This window comes from Ambystoma mexicanum, chromosome 5q, assembly GCF_040938575.1.
Source record: "Ambystoma mexicanum isolate Mex_15411 chromosome 5q, UKY_AmexF1_1, whole genome shotgun sequence".
NCBI lineage: Eukaryota > Metazoa > Chordata > Amphibia > Caudata > Ambystomatidae > Ambystoma > Ambystoma mexicanum.
In genome coordinates, this window is record NC_090933.1 from 1,154,041,133 (window position 1) to 1,154,067,383 (window position 26,251).

Here is a 26,251-nt window from a genome sequence, read left to right on the forward strand (position 1 = left end):
AATTTTTCCAATGTACTCTTCGATAGTACTTCTCTTCTTTAGAAAAGATAACTGCTTCGCAATACTTCTTTATAAACATAACCATGTTTTCATCAGGATGGTTTTTACCATGGCTCATCAAACAACGTTAGTGACCTTGCCACTTTTTTCCCACCATATCCTTTTACCACTATGCAGTACTTCAATATCTTCTTCCTGGTCCACTAACCTACCAGGACTACGACTAACAAGCCCTTCCCTGGTATACTCTCCTGCCAGTATAAATACTCCTACCACTACTACAAACATTAACACAGTCTTTCACTTTTAGCAACTTGGAGATTCACAACTTCTTCCACCAGGATACAACACCCCTTGATATTGTTTATTCCACTTATTTATTTGCCATATATCTAACGGTTTCCTCTTCTCTTTGAAAGGTTTTAGCCAATGCTGTGGTATGTCTTCACTATTGCCCCCTCTTAGCTTTGGCACTCTTGGATTTGGCAATGATGGTTCAATATTACCCTCTCTTGACTTTGGATATTGAATATTGCCATGTAGGATACAATTTGGTTTTAATCTTGCCCCCTCTTGGCATGGGCAATAATAGTTATAAACCTCTTCCCCTTGGTTCCTTTTTACGTATGAATAATAGCACATATGCTTTCTGTCATGAGTTCCGCATTCAACACAATTGCACGCAGCCAGCTGTGTCTCACAGAGCGCTCCAGGGTCACATCTCATAGGCCAAATCACTGGCTTCTCCTTGCGTGTACGCTTTACCAGCTGTTGCTGCAACCTCTTTGGTCTTTGCGGTCGGAGCCTTTACCAGCTCCGGTTAAGCTCCCAAGTCCTGCGTCCCTCACGAAAGAAGTCTGCTTCGCTCCCGACGTCCTCAATGCTCACCAGCGACGGGTGGTGAAAACGGGGAACGGGAAGCATCCAACTTGTAAAGAGCAGTCTCTCACTTCATTGCTTTCTGCTGCGTGACCTCTGCAGTCAAGTTTGGTCTTATTTTAAAGCACTCAGTTTTACAACAGGCCATCAAAACTGTGGGGTCATCAGGGATGCCAATGTGTGAAAAAGGTGCTTTATTCCAATTTTCCTATCCTAAGTCCCCTCCCATGTGATCCTCCCACAGACCACCTCGAGGGTCAGTATCAGGAAGAGTCTGCCTTTCCCTGGCCACATGAGAAGGGTCCCAGGCCAGGATCTTTCGGGTAATCGCATTGAATTCACCACACTAGACACAGACCTAATACATAGCAATTTTACATGGGCTGTGCAGATAGGCCCAATGACAATGTGTGAAAAAGGAAGGGAAGGGATTCTGCTCCTACTCGCCTAAATAGTTAATGGTGATCACCCTGAGGCTAACTACAATATACAATTCTGATACTAACTGCAGTGTTGGTATGTAACTGCATGCATGCATACAGTGCAGTTCACAGATCTATTCAGCTCAAGATGGGTCATAGCTTACACATTTATAATTGTTCTCAGACAAGAAAACATGCTTGCTGTAATAGTGCATTCCTGTTCAAGGCTTAGGATACTGAGAAGCGTGACGACCTTCTGATCAAACATAGCATGATGTCATAGGATAACATGTTGGTCACAATCTTTTCAAGCATGTAGAATGCATGTATCAGAATGAAAAAAAAAGAACAATGGAATGTTGTATAATACCTTCATGAGCCCATATATGACGCTGGAGGTCTGATCCATTCTTCACAAAATAAAAATCGCAATAAGGGCATTTTGCGGCTCTCTTTCCTATAAGGCCTTTCAGCTGCACTCTCTTCCCAGTGATTGCTGATATCGTACTGACTGCAACCTCTAAAAGAAGTGACAAGAAATCAGTATTATTTAGGAAATAAACCAAATGTGCATGATGACAGCCATCATAGAAATTGTAACGTGATCAATTTGTGAACATTGTTAGAAATTCTGTATATAACAGAGTAGAGCATGCAATAATATGCCATTTATCATGCATTGTGTATTAAACGTGTCCCTCTACAATGGCAGTCATTTGTGACACAGGAAAACCCAGAAAAAGCCATTTGCAAACTGTATTTTTAGATTTCTTAATGGAGGTTGTCTTATTCTTCAAAGCAGAAAAAAGGATCTTGTAGAGACAATACATTTATTAGGCCAGCACCACATTTTTGTCTGATAGCTTTCGAGTCCACTGGAGTCTCTAATTCAGGCAGTAATAGAACCAATTAAAAATAACGTAATTAATTACAATATTAAAGTTACTCACCGTAGTGACTAGAGTACACATAGTCCCCTTTTCTCCATCCCCGTGGGCGTCCCCCAACATGGGGTGGAGCTGTAATAACCTGCCTTATTATTAGGACGAAGCAAACAGGTTCTCCAGTACCGCCTGACCAAACTCTGCATTGTGCCTGGAGCTCGTGTCCAGTGAATAGTGCTTACAGAAGACTCAGCCTTGCTGATGACATCCCAAAACGCCTGTCTCTGAAATGCGACGGCTGTGGCCTTGGCTCTGACCGGATGACCATGAATCCCTCAGGAACAGATCTGCCCATGGCCATATACGCCTCCAAATGACCTGAACCATCCAACGGGCGATGGAAGACTTAGAAGCCTGAGAGCCGGGGTAGGAGCCCCAAAAAAGTCACAATGCCTCAGACTTCCTGAATGATTTTATAGGAGAGAGATAACACTTGAGGACCCTCTTGAGGTCTAAGGAATGCAGGGCCTTCGCTGCCTCTGACTGCAAGTTCGGGAAGAAAAGCAGCAGGCAGATCTCTTGATTCAGATGAAATGGAGAGGCCACCGTGGGCGACAAATGTGGGTGAGTGCGCAAGATGACCGTGTCATCGTGAAATGTGGAGAATGGCTTGCAAGAAGACAACGCCTGCAGCTCACTAACCCTGGGCGCAGATGTGAGAGCCGCCAATAAAACAGTCATTGGCGTCACCAAGCAGATGTCCACAGACGCAATCGCCTCAAAAGGCTTGTGTTGCAAAGCCGCAAGAACCACATTGAGGTCCCAGATCAGATGAGGTCTATGCATCAGAGGAAAAAGCCTAGACAACCCCTTAAGGTGGGTCTTAACCACCAGGTTTGGCTGCTGAAAACACATGCTCAGGGGAATTCTTGAAAGCTCTGATGGCCGCCAAATACGTGCAGCAAGTATCCACCTGGACTCCAGAACGAACCAGGCGTGCCGAAAAGGCCAGTGCATCATCCAAAGGACAGGGGATGGGGTCCAGCCCCTTGTCGCAAGCCCAATGGCAGAACCTAGTCCAGGCTCTTATACTGGGACAGAGTCTAGGGCCTCTGGCCTGCTGAAGAATATCCCAATTGTCATCTGAAAATTGAGTGTGCTAAAGTCTCAGCTGATCTGGAACCAGGCCGCCAGGGCCAGTTTGGCCAGGTCCGGGTGTTCCACTGCCCCACTCTGCTGCGTCAGGAAGCCCCTACTGGGGATCGGAAGATGGATGGGAACCTGGGAGCACAACTGTAGCAGATCCGAAAACCAGGGTCTTGAGGGCCGGTGGGGGGCCACCAGAATAAGGCAGCAACCCACGGAGGCCCTGACCTTGCAGAGTCCGTTGGAGCAGAGGGGTTGGTGAGAACGCTGAACACCTGTGGCTGTGCAAACAGATCTGAAAGGCTTCTCCCAGTGACCCCCGACCTGCCCATGGAGCAAACTGGAGGCACTTGACATTCCGAGGGGATGCAAACAAATCCAGGTCCATGAACCCCCTATGCTGGAACAGGGGCAACAAAGAGTCGTTGTGCCACTCCCACTCGTAGGTGTTGAACCCCAAGCGACTCAACTGGTCTGCTTCTGCATTGCTATCCTCCGGGAGATGGACTGCCGAAAATCCAAATCCCCTCCGGCAGGGTCCATTCCCAGATCGAAAAAGGCTACAATGCAGAGGGGTGGGGGGGTTCGGGGGAGGAGGGATGCCACCCTGCTTGTTCAGGTAAAACATTGTAGTAGAATTGTCCGTCATGACCAGAACAGACCTATCCCCGATGAGAGGCAAAAACGCCTTGAGGGCCATGCCCACTGCCCTGAGCCCAAGCAGATTATTTGCATTTATTGTGGCGCTGTTACGTGGAATCCACTTAGTTACAGGTAGATGCGCATACTTGGGTGCATGCTGTGTTACATGGGTGGCAGTAAGATTACACATGGTTACATATTATAAAACATATAGCGGCATGGCATATTACATTATGCTATTACATGGTGTCGGCTTAGTTACAGAAGGATAAGCATACATAGATACATGGGTTGTAGGAGTAGCAATATGGTTACAAAGGGTTACATAGAGTATAGCATATCGCAGCGTGGAACTTTAAATATAGCTGAAATTACATGTGCAACCAGGAGGTAGCATGGGGAATCGCAGGCTTTGTTAGAGAGTTTATGGGAATAGCCATGTTTTGATGGCTTGGCGGAAGGCGAGGTGTGATGGTTCGGGAAGCTAACCCCACCCCCTCTAGCACGCTTGACTAAAGGTACAGGAAGCAGACTGGTGTAGGTTGTTCTGGTAGGTCGGGAGGAGCGGGGTATGTTAACTCTTAGAGAGGTAAGGTGGGGCTGTGTGGTCTATACACGTGTGGGAAAGGGCAAGTGTCTTAAACAAGATGCGTTCGCGAATGACAGCCAGTGGGCTTGTCTGGCCGAGGAGATGTGTTCCCTTTTAGGGATGCTGATGGCGGTGCAGAGGGCATTATTTTGGATACCTAACAGACCCTTTTGAATGAGCACCCACGTGGCGAAGGACCACTCTGTGTATGGCATCTTTTCCTTAAGTTCAATTGTAAAGTTCAAATCATATCTGCGTCGCCCTTTGCCAACTCCTTACACACTATTCTCTTTGTACAATGTTGCCCCTTGCAACCTTGGCTCAAAACACAATCTGGTTTGGTATCAGTCTCTGTGCTGGGTTTTCTGACGCCGCTTTGTTGTAGGAGCCAAAGACAGTACCACAGCGGCAATTGCTCCTCATTGCCTTGGTTATTGACGTGGAAGAGCCCTGGGTACCTCTGACACACTGTGAAGGTTTGATCAGCCTTAGTTCGTTGTCTTCGGTTTCTTACTTTCCAAGGCTCATGCAATAACGGTCTTTAGAGGTCACAGTGCCACCCTCCGTGCAACTCTCTTTGGTCTTGCCTTCTGTCTCCTTGTACTAAACTGCCCTTTTGGAACTGTTTCCTTGTGCGGTTTGCCTCGCTCAGAGTGTGCTTTTGTGCTCTGCCTTTTATCCGTGTGGTGACGTGTGATGGTAGTCATGTGTGTGTAGTAATCCGCAATTGCCTGTCCTTGTCTGGCCATGGTGTTGGAAGATTTCAGGTATACGGCTCTGGTGTTAGTCCGTGGTCGCTCATGGTGAACTGTCCGTGAGAAAGTGTTTGTCTCGGAAAGGGGGGTGAATTTTCTGGGTATCCTACCTAGTAGGATGGGGAAAAGGTTTTATTGGGAAGGGGATACCGCGTCTCACCCTCCAGTCTCCCACTTCTGCTCCCAGAGGAGCTCTGATCCAGGAGATCCTCCCACACTAGTCCACTTCCAAGAACTGGATTCAAAAGCGTTGGCTGTGTCCTGGCTACCTGGATGACAGATCCCCGGGGACTAGCGGGCGAGACACCTTTGGGTTTCTCACAGGACGCAGAACTGGTTCATTTAGGTAGGCTTAGCCAACACTAATCATTGTGGCCCATTTGTTTTCCAAGAGGGCTTGTCCCCTCTTTTGGCAGATCTGAAGGCTTCAGCAGAAGGAAGAACTCATCATTGGACCCTGGCTGAAGGTACAGTCTGTCTTACATCTTCTGCCAGAGTAGGAAAGACTCCAAGAGGGAAGCAAAATCCCTCTCGCAGGGAACAGAGGGAGATACAGAATCCAGAGGACCCTCCAGTAGCTCCAGAACTGGTAACCAGCAGCACACAGCATGCCCTGCTAGGCTCTGCAGCAAGCTTCCTAGGTGAGTAGTGCCGGAGAGCCTCTGAACCAAACCAAGGTCAAGGCAGCTGCCTGCAACACTCTACTCAGCTTTGGGCTGTCTGCCTTAAAGAACACCACAAGCCCAGTGAAGAAACTAGGAGAAGTGCATCAGCGAGCGTCCACTGACGTCCGCCTTAAAGGACATTTTCGAGTCCCTCGAGCTACAACCAACTGCACCGCTGACTAATGCCACAGTCGCTAAAGCCATCTGAAGCACCTCATACTTCAGGACCATCGGCTAACACTGAGACAATGATTCCTGACCCAGAGTCGCTGTGTAGGCCAACCTGCAGCTGTCTGTCAAGCTCTGCTCGTCGAACTGCCTGCCGCCTGATACTCGCAGCTGTCTCCCGTCTTGAACTGTGTCGCAGAAGCTGCAAAGCGCCCTGAAACCGACTTGACTATTGAGCACCAACAAATCCTACAGCGCAAGGTACATTGTGGTTCTGTTCACATGGTCCTTCTCGGAAGGCCCCTACTGACATTTTACGACCCATTGCTCCCTTACTATACGACCACCTCCTGTCAGTATCCAGAGTGCATCCCCTTTCCTTGTTTGAAACGGTCTGTCCTCTGCATTTCTTTACAGGGTGGGTTGAATTTTGTAGTGTGCTAGAACTGTTTGTTGTGATAATAATAAAGTAGATATTTTTATACAACCTTGACAGTCCCTTTTATCACTGGGTGATAATTATATTTTCGTTGTGTTGCAGGACCTCGAGGAGTTGCAGCTCAACTAAAGGGACTCCGGGGCACGGTGACTCCCGAGATGGGGAGTGCAGTGACCTGAAATCAAGGCCCTGCATTGTGGAGAGTTTTGCGACAAAGGTGGAGGAGTTCAGGCAGAGCTGTGCAGCATCAAAAGGTGGCGTGCTCTGAGCCAGGGGAGAGGATTACCCTGGGAGGCTCCTACAGAGCAGTGTTGCTGCTATGGCTGACCCGCTAAGCGGGCGAAACGCAGGAAAGTGGGGGACTATTCTAGGAGCATGAACACAGTCTGTGCTCCCCGGGCGAAGCAGGCGGAGAGTCCAGCACAGGACTCTAATGGGAGCCGTAGCCCCATGATATGAGTCCCAGAACAGCAGCAGTGCTCCATTTATTGGAAGTTTGACAAGGGAGGGTGAACGGCGTGAGAGGCCCTGCCATCAAACAGCATGAAGCCCGGCTCACAGCAGGAAGCAGACACGGCAGAAATCGGAGGAATATCTAAGGCAAGAAATGGCTAGAAACGCTGGTGCAGTGATTTAACTCTGCTCCCCAGGGCGCTATATCAGTAGTGCAAGTTCAAATAACACACTGCTCCTGAACAGAGGTTACTTGCGCGTTCAGCCATGGGGGAGAAGGAAGGAAGGATGATGGACAGCAGTCTGCACATGTCCTGGGGTTGCAAGAAGGGCCCCCCCCCGGTAATGATGCTGTGTGGGGGTTATGTGATCGGGACGTATGGGCAGCCCTGTACTGGGACTTGGCATTGTGAGCAAGGGACATAGTGTGCCTTATCAAGTAAGCGGAGTGAGCCGTGTGCAAGCACCCACAGGCCATAGACGACTAACATCCACTTGCTGGATACTTCAGGCAGCCTTCCTGGTGGCTGATGACCTGAGGCTTGCTCAGGCTGGCAGCAGGAGCGAGTTCTTAGAGAGGCACAATTCCACCCTACTAATGAGGTCCAACCAGACCGAAACACGTGTCTGGGGTTTCTGTTGGTACTCTTGTTCAGAGGAGAATTGCCTCGCATTTCGGTGCTGGACTGCCCCAGGGCAGGACAAAGACTGATATGTTTGGGATATTTCTTCTCTGTGAAAGATAGTGAGCTAAAGACTCTGGGTAAGTCCCTCGTAACCAGGACTAATGTCTGGCAGAGGGACTCCCAGGACCCCCCTTGTTAAATCTGCATATTTAAGTAACTTTGGGTCTCACCCTAAGTTACTAGGGGAATCCAGACGTGGACCCCTTGCTCACTATTCTTAGAGAGGCACAGTTCCACCCTACTGATGAGGTCCAACCAGACCGAAACACGTGTCTGGGGTTTCTGTTGGTACTCTTGTTCAGAGGAGAATTGCCTCGCATTTCGGTGCTGGACTGCCCCAGGGCAGGACAAAGACTGATATGTTTGGGATATTTCTTCTCTGTGAAAGATAGTGAGCTAAAGACTCTGGGTAAGTCCCTCGTAACCAGGACTAATGTCTGGCAGAGGGACTCCCAGGACCCCCCTTGTTAAATCTGCATATTTAAGTAACTTTGGGTCTCACCCTAAGTTACTAGGGGAATCCAGACGTGGACCCCTTGCTCACTATTCTTAGAGAGGCACAGTTCCACCCTACTGATGAGGTCCAACCAGACCGAAACACGTGTCTGGGGTTTCTGTTGGTACTCTTGTTCAGAGGAGAATTGCCTCGCATTTCGGTGCTGGACTGCCCCAGGGCAGGACAAAGACTGATATGTTTGGGATATTTCTTCTCTGTGAAAGATAGTGAGCTAAAGACTCTGGGTAAGTCCCTCGTAACCAGGACTAATGTCTGGCAGAGGGACTCCCAGGACCCCCCTTGTTAAATCTGCATATTTAAGTAACTTTGGGTCTCACCCTAAGTTACTAGGGGAATCCAGACGTGGACCCCTTGCTCACTATTCTTAGAGAGGCACAGTTCCACCCTACTGATGAGGTCCAACCAGACCGAAACACGTGTCTGGGGTTTCTGTTGGTACTCTTGTTCAGAGGAGAATTGCCTCGCATTTCGGTGCTGGACTGCCCCAGGGCAGGACAAAGACTGATATGTTTGGGATATTTCTTCTCTGTGAAAGATAGTGAGCTAAAGACTCTGGGTAAGTCCCTCGTAACCAGGACTAATGTCTGGCAGAGGGACTCCCAGGACCCCCCTTGTTAAATCTGCATATTTAAGTAACTTTGGGTCTCACCCTAAGTTACTAGGGGAATCCAGACGTGGACCCCTTGCTCACTATTCTTAGAGAGGCACAGTTCCACCCTACTGATGAGGTCCAACCAGACCGAAACACGTGTCTGGGGTTTCTGTTGGTACTCTTGTTCAGAGGAGAAATGCCTCGCATTTCGGTGCTGGACTGCCCCAGGGCAGGACAAAGAATGATATGTTTGGGATATTTCTTCTCTGTGAAAGATAGTGAGCTAAAGACTCTGGGTAAGTCCCTCGTAACCAGGACTAATGTCTGGCAGAGGGACTCCCAGGACCCCCCTTGTTAAATCTGCATATTTAAGTAACTTTGGGTCTCACCCTAAGTTACTAGGGGAATCCAGACGTGGACCCCTTGCTCACTATTCTTAGAGAGGCACAGTTCCACCCTACTGATGAGGTCCAACCAGACCGAAACACGTGTCTGGGGTTTCTGTTGGTACTCTTGTTCAGAGGAGAATTGCCTCGCATTTCGGTGCTGGACTGCCCCAGGGCAGGACAAAGACTGATATGTTTGGGATATTTCTTCTCTGTGAAAGATAGTGAGCTAAAGACTCTGGGTAAGTCCCTCGTAACCAGGACTAATGTCTGGCAGAGGGACTCCCAGGACCCCCCTTGTTAAATCTGCATATTTAAGTAACTTTGGGTCTCACCCTAAGTTACTAGGGGAATCCAGACGTGGACCCCTTGCTCACTATTCTTAGAGAGGCACAGTTCCACCCTACTGATGAGGTCCAACCAGACCGAAACACGTGTCTGGGGTTTCTGTTGGTACTCTTGTTCAGAGGAGAATTGCCTCGCATTTCGGTGCTGGACTGCCCCAGGGCAGGACAAAGACTGATATGTTTGGGATATTTCTTCTCTGTGAAAGATAGTGAGCTAAAGACTCTGGGTAAGTCCCTCGTAACCAGGACTAATGTCTGGCAGAGGGACTCCCAGGACCCCCCTTGTTAAATCTGCATATTTAAGTAACTTTGGGTCTCACCCTAAGTTACTAGGGGAATCCAGACGTGGACCCCTTGCTCACTATTCTTAGAGAGGCACAGTTCCACCCTACTGATGAGGTCCAACCAGACCGAAACACGTGTCTGGGGTTTCTGTTGGTACTCTTGTTCAGAGGAGAATTGCCTCGCATTTCGGTGCTGGACTGCCCCAGGGCAGGACAAAGACTGATATGTTTGGGATATTTCTTCTCTGTGAAAGATAGTGAGCTAAAGACTCTGGGTAAGTCCCTCGTAACCAGGACTAATGTCTGGCAGAGGGACTCCCAGGACCCCCCTTGTTAAATCTGCATATTTAAGTAACTTTGGGTCTCACCCTAAGTTACTAGGGGAATCCAGACGTGGACCCCTTGCTCACTATTCTTAGAGAGGCACAGTTCCACCCTACTGATGAGGTCCAACCAGACCGAAACACGTGTCTGGGGTTTCTGTTGGTACTCTTGTTCAGAGGAGAATTGCCTCGCATTTCGGTGCTGGACTGCCCCAGGGCAGGACAAAGACTGATATGTTTGGGATATTTCTTCTCTGTGAAAGATAGTGAGCTAAAGACTCTGGGTAAGTCCCTCGTAACCAGGACTAATGTCTGGCAGAGGGACTCCCAGGACCCCCCTTGTTAAATCTGCATATTTAAGTAACTTTGGGTCTCACCCTAAGTTACTAGGGGAATCCAGACGTGGACCCCTTGCTCACTATTCTTAGAGAGGCACAGTTCCACCCTACTGATGAGGTCCAACCAGACCGAAACACGTGTCTGGGGTTTCTGTTGGTACTCTTGTTCAGAGGAGAATTGCCTCGCATTTCGGTGCTGGACTGCCCCAGGGCAGGACAAAGACTGATATGTTTGGGATATTTCTTCTCTGTGAAAGATAGTGAGCTAAAGACTCTGGGTAAGTCCCTCGTAACCAGGACTAATGTCTGGCAGAGGGACTCCCAGGACCCCCCTTGTTAAATCTGCATATTTAAGTAACTTTGGGTCTCACCCTAAGTTACTAGGGGAATCCAGACGTGGACCCCTTGCTCACTATTCTTAGAGAGGCACAGTTCCACCCTACTGATGAGGTCCAACCAGACCGAAACACGTGTCTGGGGTTTCTGTTGGTACTCTTGTTCAGAGGAGAATTGCCTCGCATTTCGGTGCTGGACTGCCCCAGGGCAGGACAAAGACTGATATGTTTGGGATATTTCTTCTCTGTGAAAGATAGTGAGCTAAAGACTCTGGGTAAGTCCCTCGTAACCAGGACTAATGTCTGGCAGAGGGACTCCCAGGACCCCCCTTGTTAAATCTGCATATTTAAGTAACTTTGGGTCTCACCCTAAGTTACTAGGGGAATCCAGACGTGGACCCCTTGCTCACTATTCTTAGAGAGGCACAGTTCCACCCTACTGATGAGGTCCAACCAGACCGAAACACGTGTCTGGGGTTTCTGTTGGTACTCTTGTTCAGAGGAGAATTGCCTCGCATTTCGGTGCTGGACTGCCCCAGGGCAGGACAAAGACTGATATGTTTGGGATATTTCTTCTCTGTGAAAGATAGTGAGCTAAAGACTCTGGGTAAGTCCCTCGTAACCAGGACTAATGTCTGGCAGAGGGATTCCCAGGACCCCCCTTGTTAAATCTGCATATTTAAGTAACTTTGGGTCTCACCCTAAGTTACTAGGGGAATCCAGACGTGGACCCCTTGCTCACTATTCTTAGAGAGGCACAGTTCCACCCTACTGATGAGGTCCAACCAGACCGAAACACGTGTCTGGGGTTTCTGTTGGTACTCTTGTTCAGAGGAGAATTGCCTCGCATTTCGGTGCTGGACTGCCCCAGGGCAGGACAAAGACTGATATGTTTGGGATATTTCTTCTCTGTGAAAGATAGTGAGCTAAAGACTCTGGGTAAGTCCCTCGTAACCAGGACTAATGTCTGGCAGAGGGACTCCCAGGACCCCCCCTTGTTAAATCTGCATATTTAAGTAACTTTGGGTCTCACCCTAAGTTACTAGGGGAATCCAGACGTGGACCCCTTGCTCACTATTCTTAGAGAGGCACAGTTCCACCCTACTGATGAGGTCCAACCAGACCGAAACACGTGTCTGGGGTTTCTGTTGGTACTCTTGTTCAGAGGAGAATTGCCTCGCATTTCGGTGCTGGACTGCCCCAGGGGAGGACAAAGACTGATATGTTTGGGATATTTCTTCTCTGTGAAAGATAGTGAGCTAAAGACTCTGGGTAAGTCCCTCGTAACCAGGACTAATGTCTGGCAGAGGGACTCCCAGGACCCCCCTTGTTAAATCAGCAGGAGCGAGTGGACCTACAGTGGAAAATACCACAAAAAAGGGAGCAAAGGAGCCCCTTATTCCGCTCGGAAACCGGATGTCGCAGCCCAGATAAGACACTTGCCATGCAAGACTCACCACTAAGTTATTTTTGGTCACAAGGAAGTCCTCAACAGCCAGCGTGGACTCAGTGTAATGGAGGAGGTGGCACAGAGCTTGGCAGCGTGCTCTCCAAAGCAGACCTCATTGACTGTCTTACAAGCCTAAAGTTGAAAGAGGAGCTGACCCTTTCCATACGATCCGAGATGAAAAACAACCCTGAAGAACCTAAAAAACTACAGCGGATCTGGTCCAGGTCACAAAGCGGCTAGATGCACTGGTGGGGGATACAGAAACAGCTCTACAATCATCACAAGAAAACATACTCCACCTTCAGAGTGAACAGGCCAGCACCAAACAATACATGTCTCTCCTGGTGTCAACTATAGAAGATTTGGAAAATAGACACCGTCGGGAAACTCTTTGCATAAGAGGGGCAGTCAAGGGAATAGAAGGTCTAATTCCTTCTACAGGGCTGGGTACAGCAAGTCTTTATGGCAATAGTCCCGGAGATAGCCATGTTAGGCAGAATCCTGTGCAGTTCCCTTGGGGACCACTGCAAGAAGATTAAGTTTACAGGAGTAAGCAGTAAACCCAATTGGTAGCAGTCTGTACCACCCAGATTTACCTGGTAGCTGTGGCTGAGCAGTCAGGCTTCTCTCAAGAAGAGTTAGGCAGTATACAGAGGATACACAATAGGGCCAAAAACACAGTAGAACAAGCAAACACTGACCAGAGATTTGTATCAAAAGTATATACTTATTTAACACACACTTTAGAAAATACACTAGCACTATTAATCAAAGCAAGTTCAAAACACAATCAGAAAAGTATACATACCTCCCTTAGCAATTATTAGACAAGTCTAAGTCAAAACACCACTTTTTGTCAAAACAGAGGTGAGCGCGTAACTTAGATGGCATTCCAATAATTAAGTAAAACGGAGAGAAAAAGGCAGGTCATAAAAATAAAACAGTTCCCAACACTTTTAAAAGACCAAAACAAGTTAGTGAAGGCAGAGTCTACTGTAGAGCCAAAGTTCATAGGCCAGGCCCACTTTAAATGGAGCAAGGTGAAATGTGCCCAAGATCACACAGTTGCGAAATGCTTTCAAGTCTTTGTAGAAATGTTCAAAAGAGGTTGGGGTGGTTCAAAAGATATAGTTGGATCCCACCAGCTATGGGGAAGAAGACCCTTTCAGCAGAAGATCTTCTCTTGTCGTCGGGAAAGTGGTGAGGTCGTTGCAGCAGGGCTCCACCGGTGGCGTCGTTGTTGCAGATGGCTCAGCTTCTCCCCTCGTCGGATTTCTTAGGTCCTGTGGCGACTTGTGAAGTTCTAGTCCCAAAAGCCCTGCTTTTATGCAGAAAAAAAACCTGTTCAACAGCCTAGCTGTCACTCAAACATGCTAAGTGGTGAGCCGGGTGGCTCACCACTGGCCCAATCAGAACAGAGTGTGACTTGGGTTTCTAAGGCAACACAGTCCAGGGTGCCAATTCCCCCACCCACACATCCTGTGGAACCCAGACAGAGTGGCACCAGTTGGAGGGCTTCTGTGGAGAAGCCCGCCAAAAAGTGGAACAAAGGGCCCGACCTTGGTTGGAGTTACAGAGACGGACACGAATGCCATTTTAGAAAAGAGTTCTGGCAAAAAGACCCAAACGGTGATTTAATATTAAATAAATAAACCGGCGGTATCTTTAATATTGCACCAAAAAGTGGTGCGTTTAAAATCAATGGGAAAATCCCATAGGAAATATTCCGGTGGAATATTTTGTGAGGTAACCACTGCCACCAGCCAGAAACTCGACAAGGGGGACAGTGCCCCATTGGAAACAGACCCAGGGGCAATCGAATTAACCCCGTCCAGTACTTCCACAATATGATGGTTTGGGCTGGTTCTGTTCACAATTTTGGACTAGTAAAGTCAATGATGACTTTACATGCCCTGGGAGACAGTAGTCAGTCCCAGGGTATGGAGTCTATGTTTGGGGGTCACTATGTGTTACTGCACTGAGGGTGCTGTGTAACACATACACAAAAACAGATGATGCCCTATGGAGTAAAAAAAAAATCATAGCCCATAAGCACACAAAAAGTCAAAGACATACCTCAAATCATGCCTAAGAGTGGGAAGAAAAGAGTCTCACTCTTAGCAGGAAAAAAAAAAACAAACCCCAAAGCTGCTGGGGGACTCACTAGGTTTGGGAAATTAGCCTTATAAGAGAATTCTCCCTAACAAGCCAAAAAAGGGATAATGTTGGATCGGGTCCATAGAGTGGGCGCACTCGGAAGTACCCTGAGGTCCCAACCAAGAGACATAATTATGAAATTCAACACATACCACACCAAGAAGGAATCCTGCGTGCCTCGCGGATACTGGGGACCATCACGTTTCAAGGTCAATTGCTATTAGTCTTCCAAGACATAGCAGCGCTGACCTTAAAAAAGAAACAAGCGTTCCGATAGGTTACAGGACAGCTGCAAAAAGAAGGTATCCGCTATAGGTGGTGTGAGAAACCAGAGGGTATTCTCACTCCTACTCCCTTTTGATCCTCTAAGAAGTTGGCCAGTGAAAGGCCATCGCTTTGGATCCTAACCCTAGGTTGGAGAAGCGAGGGAGGATCACCTGGGTGGAAGGTCCTTCATGATTGGGAGTGGAATGCCCTTGGGCGAGACATGGTATCCACTTTTCCTAGTGACAGTCAACCTAACCCTACCCCAACTTTCATAAACTGTTACAAGCCAGTTTCCCTGCTTATTCCATATACAACACCTGACAGTACTGAGACAAAGAGGCAACGAGAGTGAAGATTACCCCTCGTCACCCCTAGGTACTGGGACGGGAAGCTGCATCCCGATCACTGGGAATGTCAGGTATGTCTGCCCAACTATGGTCAGGCAGATCCAATTTACCAAGCACACCTGCAGCCTGTTAGACGGCTGTAGGTATATAAAATGAGAGGCGAGGAACAGAGAGAGAGCAGAGATCCTGCAAAGGAAACTGCAAGAGAGCCTGCAAGGGGAACCGTGAAAAAGAAGCAGGGCGCCGGAGTGGCAGAAGCCAGCAGGAGACCCGCTCTTCATGGGAGCAACCGTGGGGGGACTGGACGCCAAACCAGCATCTGCGAGAAAGTCAAAGGGTGAGCAGGGTGAGCATTAGCGGTGTTCCCCGCCTCAGAAGCGGAGCAGAGATAGCAGAAGCCGCCCGGAGAAGGAGCAGATCGCTGGTGCGTCTCGGAGGGACAGGCAGACACCAGGGAGCTCCGAAACAGACCGCAGGCAAGTGCAGACCATATATTGAATGCCAAATTATATGAAAACGTAACATTGCAGGAACACTGATACCTATTGAACACTGCATTATACGGAAACTTCCCATTGAAGTAACTGAGCACATTTATACAACGCAAGTATGTAGTAAAACCTGAATTTAATTAAGCAACATTGGAACGCTTTTGAACTCTGAACTGAAACCCAAATCAGAGTAAACCTATGTTGCCCAACAACTTATATTTAACCTTACAGTTGACTACATTAAAGGCTAAAGAAAACGTGAACAATGAACGTTAATGAGTGAATGCAGTCTGGGAAGTTTGATACATGGGGGCAAGGCCATGAGGCAACTAAGGAGAAGCCAAAGGAATATAAGATTGCATTCTAAAGCCAGGAGGCTAATACAGAAGAGTCAAGTGAAAATAACTTTGCGCACAGGAGCATGTGCCAAGGAAAAGGTGTGGGGTTGAGGAGTCCAGGGACCCCATTTGCCCGACCGGTTATGGGTCGACCGTATGGTCCGATATCTGCGCCTAGACCAGAGGACCCTGAATGGTGAATGCTAAGGACACACCAAAACAAGCAAAACAGGAGTCGAGGGACCTTGGTTTGCACAACCTGTGAGGGATGGGCTGTGTGGTCTGGCAACTGAGCCTAAACCAGGGGATCCTGAATGGTCAAGCCTAAGGACACCAAGAAACAAGCTCAACAAAACCACTGCATCACTTTTAAAAAGACTAAAGTGAGTAAAGTCTTGGGGAAGGGAATCCAGAGACTTCAGAAACAGTACTTGTTGTCTTGGGAACAGAGTCCAGAGACCCTTTTTGTTTTGGATTGTGCAACTTAAAACTTGGGGAAGGAAACCCCAAGGATTAGTCATGAATTATATTGCCTTGAAATGGAGAAGGTAACCTTTGAGAATTTTCTTTCATGGAACTTTCTTATGCTTGGGTAAGGGGAGCTGAACAAAAGCTGTGAGCTGCAAGACGTTCAGAACTTTGAGTTGATCACTGTTTCTTTTGAGTTTGACATCCCTACACATTGATTTATTATAGTTGTGAGGGCAAGGACAGGTTTTGGATAGGGATAGACTTAAGTTGAACTCTTTGACACAGACTTTCCTTAGTTCCTTTTAGGTAGGGAAACCCAACTTTACCATAGGGCAAATTAGGCCTTCAACCATCCTGACATTTGTTAAATAAATACCTTTTCTTTAAACTTGAAGTCGGTTCTTTGTGTCGTACTTCTTGATACCTTCACAGTGGAGATTTCCCTTTGTGTTGGTGTTTGCCTGGAAGAATCTGCACGGATGCTTGGTATACAAATTGGAAGCAAGGAGGGAGAACCAAGTGACAATCGTTGGTCCAAGATTCCAGTGCGCAGGTGACTGAGGGCCCCCCTTTTGCCAAAGACGAGACTCGCAACCGCAAGGAACACAAAGGGAGCAATACAGCAGCATGTTTTCACAGGAGGAAGCTGTGTCCTCCTCAAGGTGACCAAATTGAGGGCTTAAGTATTACCCAATACAGGGAAGGTGGGGTATGGGGGGAGAGGGTATTTTCCTCAATATATTGCCTATAGTTATCAATTGGGGGGAAGAGAAGGGTGTTCGGGCAAGGGGGGAAATAGTGGGGATGAGGGGTCCACATGCACAACACAAGAGAGCGCAAAAAGATTTGGGAAATTGCAGATTTGGGATGCATGGTGTAAACAATTGCTTTGTCGTGTTATGCCACAGCATTCAGGGTCCTGACATACAATGTAAGGGGTCTTAACACCCCACAGAAAAAAGGGAGGTTACTATTAGAACTCTCGTGACCTGCTACTGGTTGTTGCATGCATACAAGAGACACACCTCTTGAGGAAAGACACGCACAGGCTACGCTCAAAAGACTTCCTGCATCAATTCTTTGCGAGCGCAAAGAACAAGAGAAAGGGGGCAGGCATATTAGTGAATAAGCGGGTGCAATTCAACCTGGTCAAGACCAAAAGTGATGAGGGGAGGTATCTCTTTGTAGAGGGGTGGTTTAATGGAGTGCTTCTCTCACAATTGCCTCGGTCTACGCACAGAACAGTGGCCACAATGAATTCTGCTGCACAGTACTACGTGAACTTGTGCAGTTCGCAGCAGCGGAGGTGCTGATTGCAGGTGACCTCAACATGACATTTGACAGCAAATTGCAGTGTTTCCAGGGGCACATATATGGGCAGAACTCAACTCTCAAAATCCCTCTTAAGGGGCTTAGAAGAGTCTGGGTTAGTAGATATGTGGAGGCACAGGAATCCCAGAGCGCACAACTTCTTCTATTCCCATGTGCAGAAAGTATATTCTAGGCTTGGCTTCATCATGGTGGGAGGGAGGATCCTTTCAATGATAGAGGCAGCAGAGATAGGCAATATCACTCATTCAGACCATGCTCCACTGTTCATCTCCTGGGACCTGCGGCCGAGGGAATATACATGCTCCTACCACCAACTCTCTCTTCCTAAATATCTTCCCTCTCGAGCTCTTCGCTCATCCGCCTCCAAATCCCTCAGGGTCAGTCGCTTCTCCAAGGAGTGAGTTGGTGGTAGATCTCTTGCTTCCCGCTGGGGCCTTTCTCTGGAACAGCCTCCCTGCCTCTCTGAAACTTGAGGAGAACCATCTCCGGTTCCGGTAGCACCTCAAAACCTTCCTCTTTGCTTCTTCTTTCTCTTCTCCTCTTCCCTGCTAATCTCCTGACTGTATAAAAAACTGCACTAGTTACCTGGCTACCCTCTGATCACGTGCCCAACTCCCCCCCTGCCAGTCGGCCACCTGCACCGCCTCCTGGCAACCCTTGCACTCAGCGACTGTTTCTGTATCCCTACAGCCCCCATTAGCACTTGACCCCTGATTTCTGCTCTTACCCTTGCACTTGCCACCAGCTGGCCATACTTTCATTTACTGTCTTTATTTATTTTACTGTTATCCTATGTAATACACTGCCCCCTTCCATTTCCCCCCCGTGCCCCCCCCTCCCCTGCACTTGCACAATCTCAATGTCACCTGGCGTAGTAGGATTGTTGTCTGTCTTCCCTCTGTTTCCCCTCCCTTGCCTCGTTGCGCCTTGAAAAACTTGTGTATAGGTGCGTTATAAATGCCATATCAAACTATCCTGTGTCCGAAATCCTATCCTCAACCTCACATTCTAAAAGTATCTCTAAATTGCTATGGCTAATGTCTCTGGTCTTGAAAGTTGCACAAATGTTCAAGTTCAAAAGAAATATATATATGGGATATATTACTCACCGTAATCGTATTTCTGATGCTTGTATCTGCTTAGATTCACATGCTGTGCATAGGCCGACATCTAGTGGAAGCTGCAGAGTATTACAGTTTGTTTTTCGAAACTCGAAAATGGGCGTCGACACAGGGCGTGCCAGTAATACTATCCCTAGTGTGACGTCCGCTGTACCCCTGATCCCTCATGCATCTAGGACCCTCAGATTGTATTTTTTCTGACATGAGGTAGCATGAGGAGTAGCGAGAGTACAGATAATCCAAGCAGATAGATAGATAAGGCTACAAGCATCCATGCGCCTTCTCTCAGAGGGGAGAAAGGGTGGGTCGCATGTGAATCTAAGCAGATACAAGCATCAGAAATACGATTACGGTGAGTAATGTATCCCTTCTGAGGCTTGTGGAATCTGCTTGAATCACATGCTGTGCATAGATTAGTGAGCAGTGTTAGAAGGAGGTCGGATGCGAGAAGGGTCATGAGCAAATAAATGTCTTAGAACCGCTTGTCCCACTTGAGTATCTGTCTTGGAATGGATGTCAATGCAGTAGTGCTGAGTAAAAGTGTGAATAGAGCTCCAAGTAGCTGCTTTGCAAATGGTGTCAAGGGGTACATTTGCAATGAAAGCCAGAGTGGCCCCAATGCCTCTTGTAAAGTGGGCTCTTGGCGTGAAAGGCAGAGTTTTTTCAGAAAGAGAGTAACACAGCTGGTTAAAAATCCACTTCCAGATGGCACCTTTAGAGACGCGATCTCCCTCTCTGCCTGTAGCTACGGAGACAAACAGCTGACCTGTTTTCCTTAGCGGTCTGGTTTTGTTTACATAGTAGAGGACCGCCCTACGCACATCTAGGGTGTGTAGTTTCACCTCAGCCGAGCTTTGTGGGTCTTGGAAGAAAGCCGGAAGCTCGATGATCTGGTTCATGTGGAATTTAGAAATAAACTTAGGTGAGAACCTAGGGTGTGTACGTAAAACCAGTTTATCCTTATGAACTGTAAAGAATGGATCCTGCACTGACAGAGCCTGAATTTCACTGACCCTTCTTATAGATGTTATTGCTACTAAGAAGGCTGTCTTATAGGTCAGGTGTTTGAGACTGCTTTTATGCATGGGTTTGAATGGGGGGCCCATGAGTTTAGATAGCACCACGTTAAGGTCCCATCCTGGTGGTGGGTTTGAAATAGGAGGGTGAAGTCTCTTTACTCCTTCCATGAAAGTTTTAACCACTGGTATCTTCCACCACGACACCTTGTTATGGGAGGTGGTGTATGCTGACAGCGCTGCCAGGTGTACCTTCAGTGAGTTAAATACCAGTCCTGCAGCCAGCAGGTGTAGCATGTATGTGACAATTGTGGAAGGAGTGCAATCAACTGGGTTGCTTGCTTATTCTGGCACCAGATAACAAATCGTTTCCATTTGTCAAAGCAGCAGTGCCTCGTGTTTGGCTTCCTAGATTCTTTTAGGATGTCCATACATCTCTGTGGTAATTTGAGATGTCCGAACTCTATGACCTCAGGAGCCATGCTGCCAGGTTCATTGAGTTGGGTTGAGGATGCACTGTTTGACCTTGGTGCTGGGACAGTAGGTTGTACCAGGCCATGATGGGTTCGCACACAGCTAGTCTGCTTAGGTGTGGGAACCACCGTTGTCTCGCCCACATGGGAGCAACTAGGACGAGCGTAATTGATTCTCTGTTCATCTTGTTGACCACCTTCCTGATGAGGTGTTGGTGGAAAAGCGTACGCAAACATCCCTGACCAGTTCATCCACAGGGCGTTCCCCTGGGAGTGTGGCTGGGGGAACCTGGATGCAAATTGTGGGCACTGTCTGATTTCGCTTGTGGCGAATAGGTCTATAGCGGGGAAACCCCACTGAGAGAGGATATCTTCTACGATTTCTCTGTGTAGACACCATTCGTGTTCCTCTGGGAGGGGATCTCTGCTCAAAGCATCCGCCAGAGAATTGCGATCCCCTGAAACATGTTGAGATGACAGGAAGATTTTCCGTCTGAGTGCCCATATCCAAATTTTCTGGGCAAGCTTGGACAGATTTGGCGAAGTCCCTCCTTGCTTGTTCAGGTAAAACATGGCTGGAGTAATGTCCGTCCGGATCTGCACTGACAGATTCAGCAGGTAGGGCTCGAACGATTGAAGCACTCTGAATACTACCAGAAGCTCTAGCAGGTTGATGTGATTCTTGGCCACTGAGTGAGACCAGAGACCCTGAGCTGTGTGGTGGAGGTGGTGAGCTCCCCACCCTGTCAGGCATGCATCGGTTATGACTACCGCCTGTATCGCGGGATCGTATTGGACAGATTTTCTCTTGTCCACCAGTGAAGGCTTTGTACAAGTGTTGGCGAAACAACCACTCGATCGTCCCACTGACCACTTGCCTGAGACCACTGTTTCGCCAACCATTCCGGCATGGGATGCATGCGCAGGCACGGGTGGGGGACCAGGTAAATACATGACGCCATCATGCCCAGCAAATGCATTGCTTTGCGTACCGTTATCTGGCGACCGGCCTGATATTGCGGAATTTGCAGCAGTATATTCCGAATTCTTTCCTCTGATGGAAAGGTCAACCCCTCTTGTGTGTCTAGGATAGCTACTAGGCACTGTTTGGAGGTGCTTGGCACCAGACTTGACTTTTTCTCGTTTATTGAGAAACCTAATTCGAAGAGGAGGTTGATCGTCCTTTGAATGTTTGTTCTGCAAATTACTGGGTTCTCCCCCGTGATGAGCCATTCATCCAGGTAAGGGTACACCGGGATTGCCTCCCTGCGTAGGTGTGCTGCCACCACCGCCAGTACCTTGGTGAATACCCTTGGAGCCGAAGCTATCCCGAAGGGCAGTACCTTGAACTGGTAGTGCCGACTGTCCACCTTGAAGCGCAAGTACTTTCTGTGCGCTGAGAACATAGAAATATGAAAATAGGCATCTTTCATGTCCAATGTTGCCATGTAATCCCCCTTTTTTAGGAGGGGGATTACCTCTTGGAGAGTAGTCATGCAAAATTTTTGGGGCTTGACATACTTGTTTGCAGGCCGTTAATCCAATACTGGGCGCATTGTCAAATCTTTTTTTGGCACAAGGAAGTAAGTTGAATAAATACCCTTGTTTACCTGCTGTCCCGGGATGAGTTCTATCGCGTCCTTTGCTAGAAGATTGACGATCTCCTCGAGGAGGATCTTCTGGTGGTCCAAAGAATGTATTTTTTGTCGTGGAGGGTGGTTTCGGGGACGCTCTAACAGTTCTATGCAGTATCCAGAGGACACTGTGGACAGCACCCATCTGTCTGATGTGATCCCTTCCCAAGCTTGGGTGAAGTTGGAAATGCGTCCCCCTACTGGGGATGCGTGAGAAGGGACCCTGAACGGAGCGTCACTGTTTTGGTGGAGGCGTGCAGCTGCCTCTACTGGGGCTGCCTCTACCTTTACCACCTCCTCTCTTATTACCCCTGCCATAACCCTGGGTAGACTGCTGGCTGTTGTTCCATTGTGTACCCTGCCCCTGGGAATAGTTAGACCCGCTCTGGGAATTTTGTCTGTGTGGGCGACGAAAATTGCCATTCCCTCTCTGGTTTGGGGGTTTATTGGTTTGTTGGCCTAGGGATTTGAGTCTCTCATAATCGTCCTTGGCATTTTTCAGCACGTCCTCGACCGCCTTTCCAAACAATAGATCCGGATCCACCAGTTTATCTATCAATGATGCTTGGGTTTCGGCTTTGAACCCAGACTACCGGAACCAAGCATGCCTCCTGATAACAGTACCTTCTGCTATCAATCTGCCAGCGTTATCTGCGGCATCAAAGGTTGCTTTTAATATGCAACCGGACACGCATCTTCCTTCCGCCGAAACTTGTGCCAATTGGCTTTTTAAGGGTTCTGGGGAGGAATCTATGAGTGCTGCGACTTCTTCCCACTGGTGGCAGTTGTAACTCGCCAGCAGGGTGGTGGAGTTGGCAATCCTTGCCTGGTAGGTGGAAGTGGAGACTACTTTCCTGCCCAAGCCATAAATCTTCTTGCTCTCCTTGTCGGGAGGAGCTTCGGACGATGACCAGGTTGTTCCCGCCCTCTTACGGGTGTTTGTAACTACCAGGGAGTCCAGTTTCAGATGCCCTCTTATGTACAGTGGGTCTGTTTGGGCTGCCCTGAAAAGCTTCTCAACTCTGGGGTTTACCACCCTAGTGAGATTGGGATTAACAAGGGAAGGGTCTATCCTTCTTTGTACTGACTTAAGGATAGGGATTGGCTGGGCAACAGGTCTCCTTTCTCCCACTAACTCCTCGGCAAAGTCCCTCTCTTCCTGAGCACCCTGGGTGTCAATGTGGAAGTGTTCTGCCGCTCTGGACAGAACTTCATTCAAGAGAGGCTGGTTGTCGACAGGGGAGTCGGTTACCGGGGAATCTACCCTGTAGGTTTCTGGGTCGTCATCCTCCTCCTCTTGGTCCTCATCATCCCCATAGTAGCCTGTCCCAGTTTGTTCTTCCAACATGCCCAAATCTGGATCCTCACAAAAGGATGGATCTCCCTGATATTGAGAATAGGGCTGTATACAGAAGGGGTCTGAAGTAGGCGCTTCAAACGGGACTTCTTACTTGGGGGTATAGAATCCTTAGAGCCTGAGGGTGTTGACCCATCTGGGGCATAATAGAGAAAGTGTTCTGGGTTTTTGGCGTCCTTGACATGACTCCGTCTATGTCATCACTAGACCATTCTCTTGAACTGGGAATGATTCTTTCTTGGAGGGCTTTCCCTGTTTTATCTTGACTAGACCTTCTGGTTTGAACTGGTTTGAACAGGGGTCTTTGGGATAACAGAAGACTGAGAATGTTTTTGAGGTGTGGAAGGAGGCTGAGACTCCTTCCTTTGATGGTTTTCCCCTTTCCCTGTGGGTGGAAGAGTGTTTACCCTGTTTTTTCGCCCCTTCGGAGCCTTTCGACGCCTGGCGCCGAGGTTCGGGGGTAGTGTCCCTATCTCTTGAGTGTGGAGGTTGGGACTCGGGAACAGCCGTTGCGCGGCCTGTTGACGCCGACTCCTGGAGTGCGGTCTGGGGATAGAGGTCGGCTTCGTCTTCCGACGATCGAACCACCGTTACCTTGGGGAGGGAGACACTCTTGGCAACAGTGGATGGTTGCCTGGAGTCATGCGGCGATCTAGAACGCCCAGAGGACACTGATTCGGACCGTTCGCTATGTGCCTCTTTCCGAGTACTCGACGTGCGCGTCGAGTCTCGGTTGGACTTCATGTGTTTTGTGGAAGTGCTGTGGGTAGCGCTTGTGTCGCCAGGGGTCTTCCCCATAGCCGCCTTGCCGGACGACCTTCCGAGGTCGGGGACTTGCGCTTGGGCTGTCAATTGACGCCACGTTGCCCTCGCCGTCCGAAAGTGGTGGGCCCAACGCTTGATCGAACGGTCTTTTAGTGTTTTCGGTTTGAACCTACTACACGCTCTGCAGTTAGCCTCGGGGTGGTCCCTTGGTAAGCAGAGATTGCAAGTGGCGTGTCTGTCAACCCAAGGGTACTAATTGGAAAGGAGTACCCTCCATACGCACCTTGTGGCAGCGGGCTAATATGTGTGAGAATATATAAGAATGTACCTATATACCAAAAGAGTGTAGAGTATGTCGACCCCCCACTCTCCCTACTTGCAGGGCCGAGGCCAGAGGCCTCCCGAGGCCCAAATCCGTCGTGCAGCTGTCGACGGTCGATTCTTTCTCCGGGCCGGCGTCGAGTGTGGATGTTCGGTGACTCGACGTTGGGGTGGAGAAATGTGGAAATATAACAATATTTTTGCAAAAGTATGGCTAAGGCCAGGGAACTCTGCGGAATGCTTCCGACCAGTATGGTGGAAAAAAACAATCTGAGGGTCCTAGACGCGTGAGGGATCATGGGTACAGTGGATGTCACACTTGGGATAGTATTACTGGCACGCCCTGTGTCAATGCCCATTTTCGAGTTTCGAAAAACAAACTGTAATACTCCGCAGCTTCCACTAGATGTCGGCCTATGCACAGCATGTGATCTAAGCAGATTCCACAAGCCTCAGAAATATATATATATATATGACACATTACTTACTATAGTCGTATTTCTGATGCTTGTATATGCTTAGATTCACATGCTCTGCATAGTCTGACATCTAGTGGTAGTCGTGCAGTATTACAAGATTTGTTTTAGAAAGTCAAAAATGGGCGTCAACTGGGCGTGTTAGTAATACTATCCCTAGTGTGACGTGTACTGTACCCATGGTCCTTCACATGTCGAGGTCCCTCAGATTATTTGTTTCTGACATGAGATTGCATGAAGTGTAGCAGGAGTACAGAGGTGTAAGCAGAGACAGTGATAAACCAGAAAACCTCTATGCACCTTCGACTCCAGTAGGCGAGGAAGGATGGGCGCATGTGAATCTAAGTAGATACAAGCATCAGAAATAGGATTACAGTGAGTAATGTATCCCTTCTGAGGCTTGTGGACCTGCTTAGATCACATGCTCTTCATAGATTAGTGAGCAGTATCTGGAGGAGGTGGGATGTGTGAAGGTACAGCAGAAAATAGATATTTTAGAACCGCTTGTCCCACTTGTGAATCTGCTTTAGAGTGAGTGTCAATGCAATAATGCTGTGTGAAAGTATGAATGGAACTCCATGTAGCAGGTTTGCAAATGGCGTCTAGAGGGACGTTTGCAATGAAGGCTAAGGTAGCTCTGGTACCTCTGGTAGAGTGACCCGTGGGAGCAAAAGGTAAAACTCTTTTCGATATGGAATAGAAGAGCTGTATGCACTTGACTATCCATTTGGAGATGGCGTTTTTTGATATGTGATCGCCCTCTCTCCCAGGTGCTACGGAAACAAAGAGTTGGTCGGTTTTCCTTAGGGGTTTAGTTTTGTTCACATAGTACAAGACCGCCATCCATACATCAAATGTATGGAGGCTTCGTTCAGCTGAGTTAGATGGATTTTGAAAGAAGGTAGGAAGTCTATGGATTGATTAACATGGAACTTAGAAATTAACTTAGGTAAAAACCTAGGATGTGTTCTGAGGACAATTTTGTCCTTGTGGATTATGAAGAAAGGGTCAAAGCCTGTAGCTCAATGACTCGTTTTATAGAAGTGATGGCTACTAGGAATGCAGGTTTGTAAGTCAGATGTTTTAGGCTGGCCTTGTGCATAGGTTCAAATGGGTTATAGTTTAAAGGTTCGAATCAAAAGGTTCGAAATACAATAGGTTTGAACGAAAAGGACTGAAAACAAAAAGGTTAGAATTTTTTTAAAAGAATTTTAATATTTTTTTTTGGGTGGGGGTGGACTGGTTTACCTATATGGAAACCCCCCAAAAAAGTTCTAATAAAAAACATGTTTTCGAAACTTTTGTTTTCGATCCTATTGACTTTCACCTTTTGCATTCAAACCTTTTGTATTCGATCCTTTAACTGGACACCGTTCAAAGGGTGG

The 26,251-nt window shown here is 48.1% G+C and overlaps 1 protein-coding gene across 3 annotated transcripts in view; it reads right to left on the minus strand.

Moving 5' to 3' along the window:
• ZFAT (zinc finger and AT-hook domain containing) overlaps positions 1–26,251 on the minus strand; it is a 1,636,156-nt gene that overhangs the window by 715,310 nt on the left and 894,595 nt on the right. For all 3 annotated transcript variants that reach the window (XM_069621667.1, XM_069621669.1, XM_069621668.1), the window contains one exon: positions 1,672–1,821. In XM_069621667.1, the coding sequence (XP_069477768.1) occupies positions 1,672–1,821 (150 nt within the window). The remainder of the gene's footprint in view (positions 1–1,671; positions 1,822–26,251) is intronic.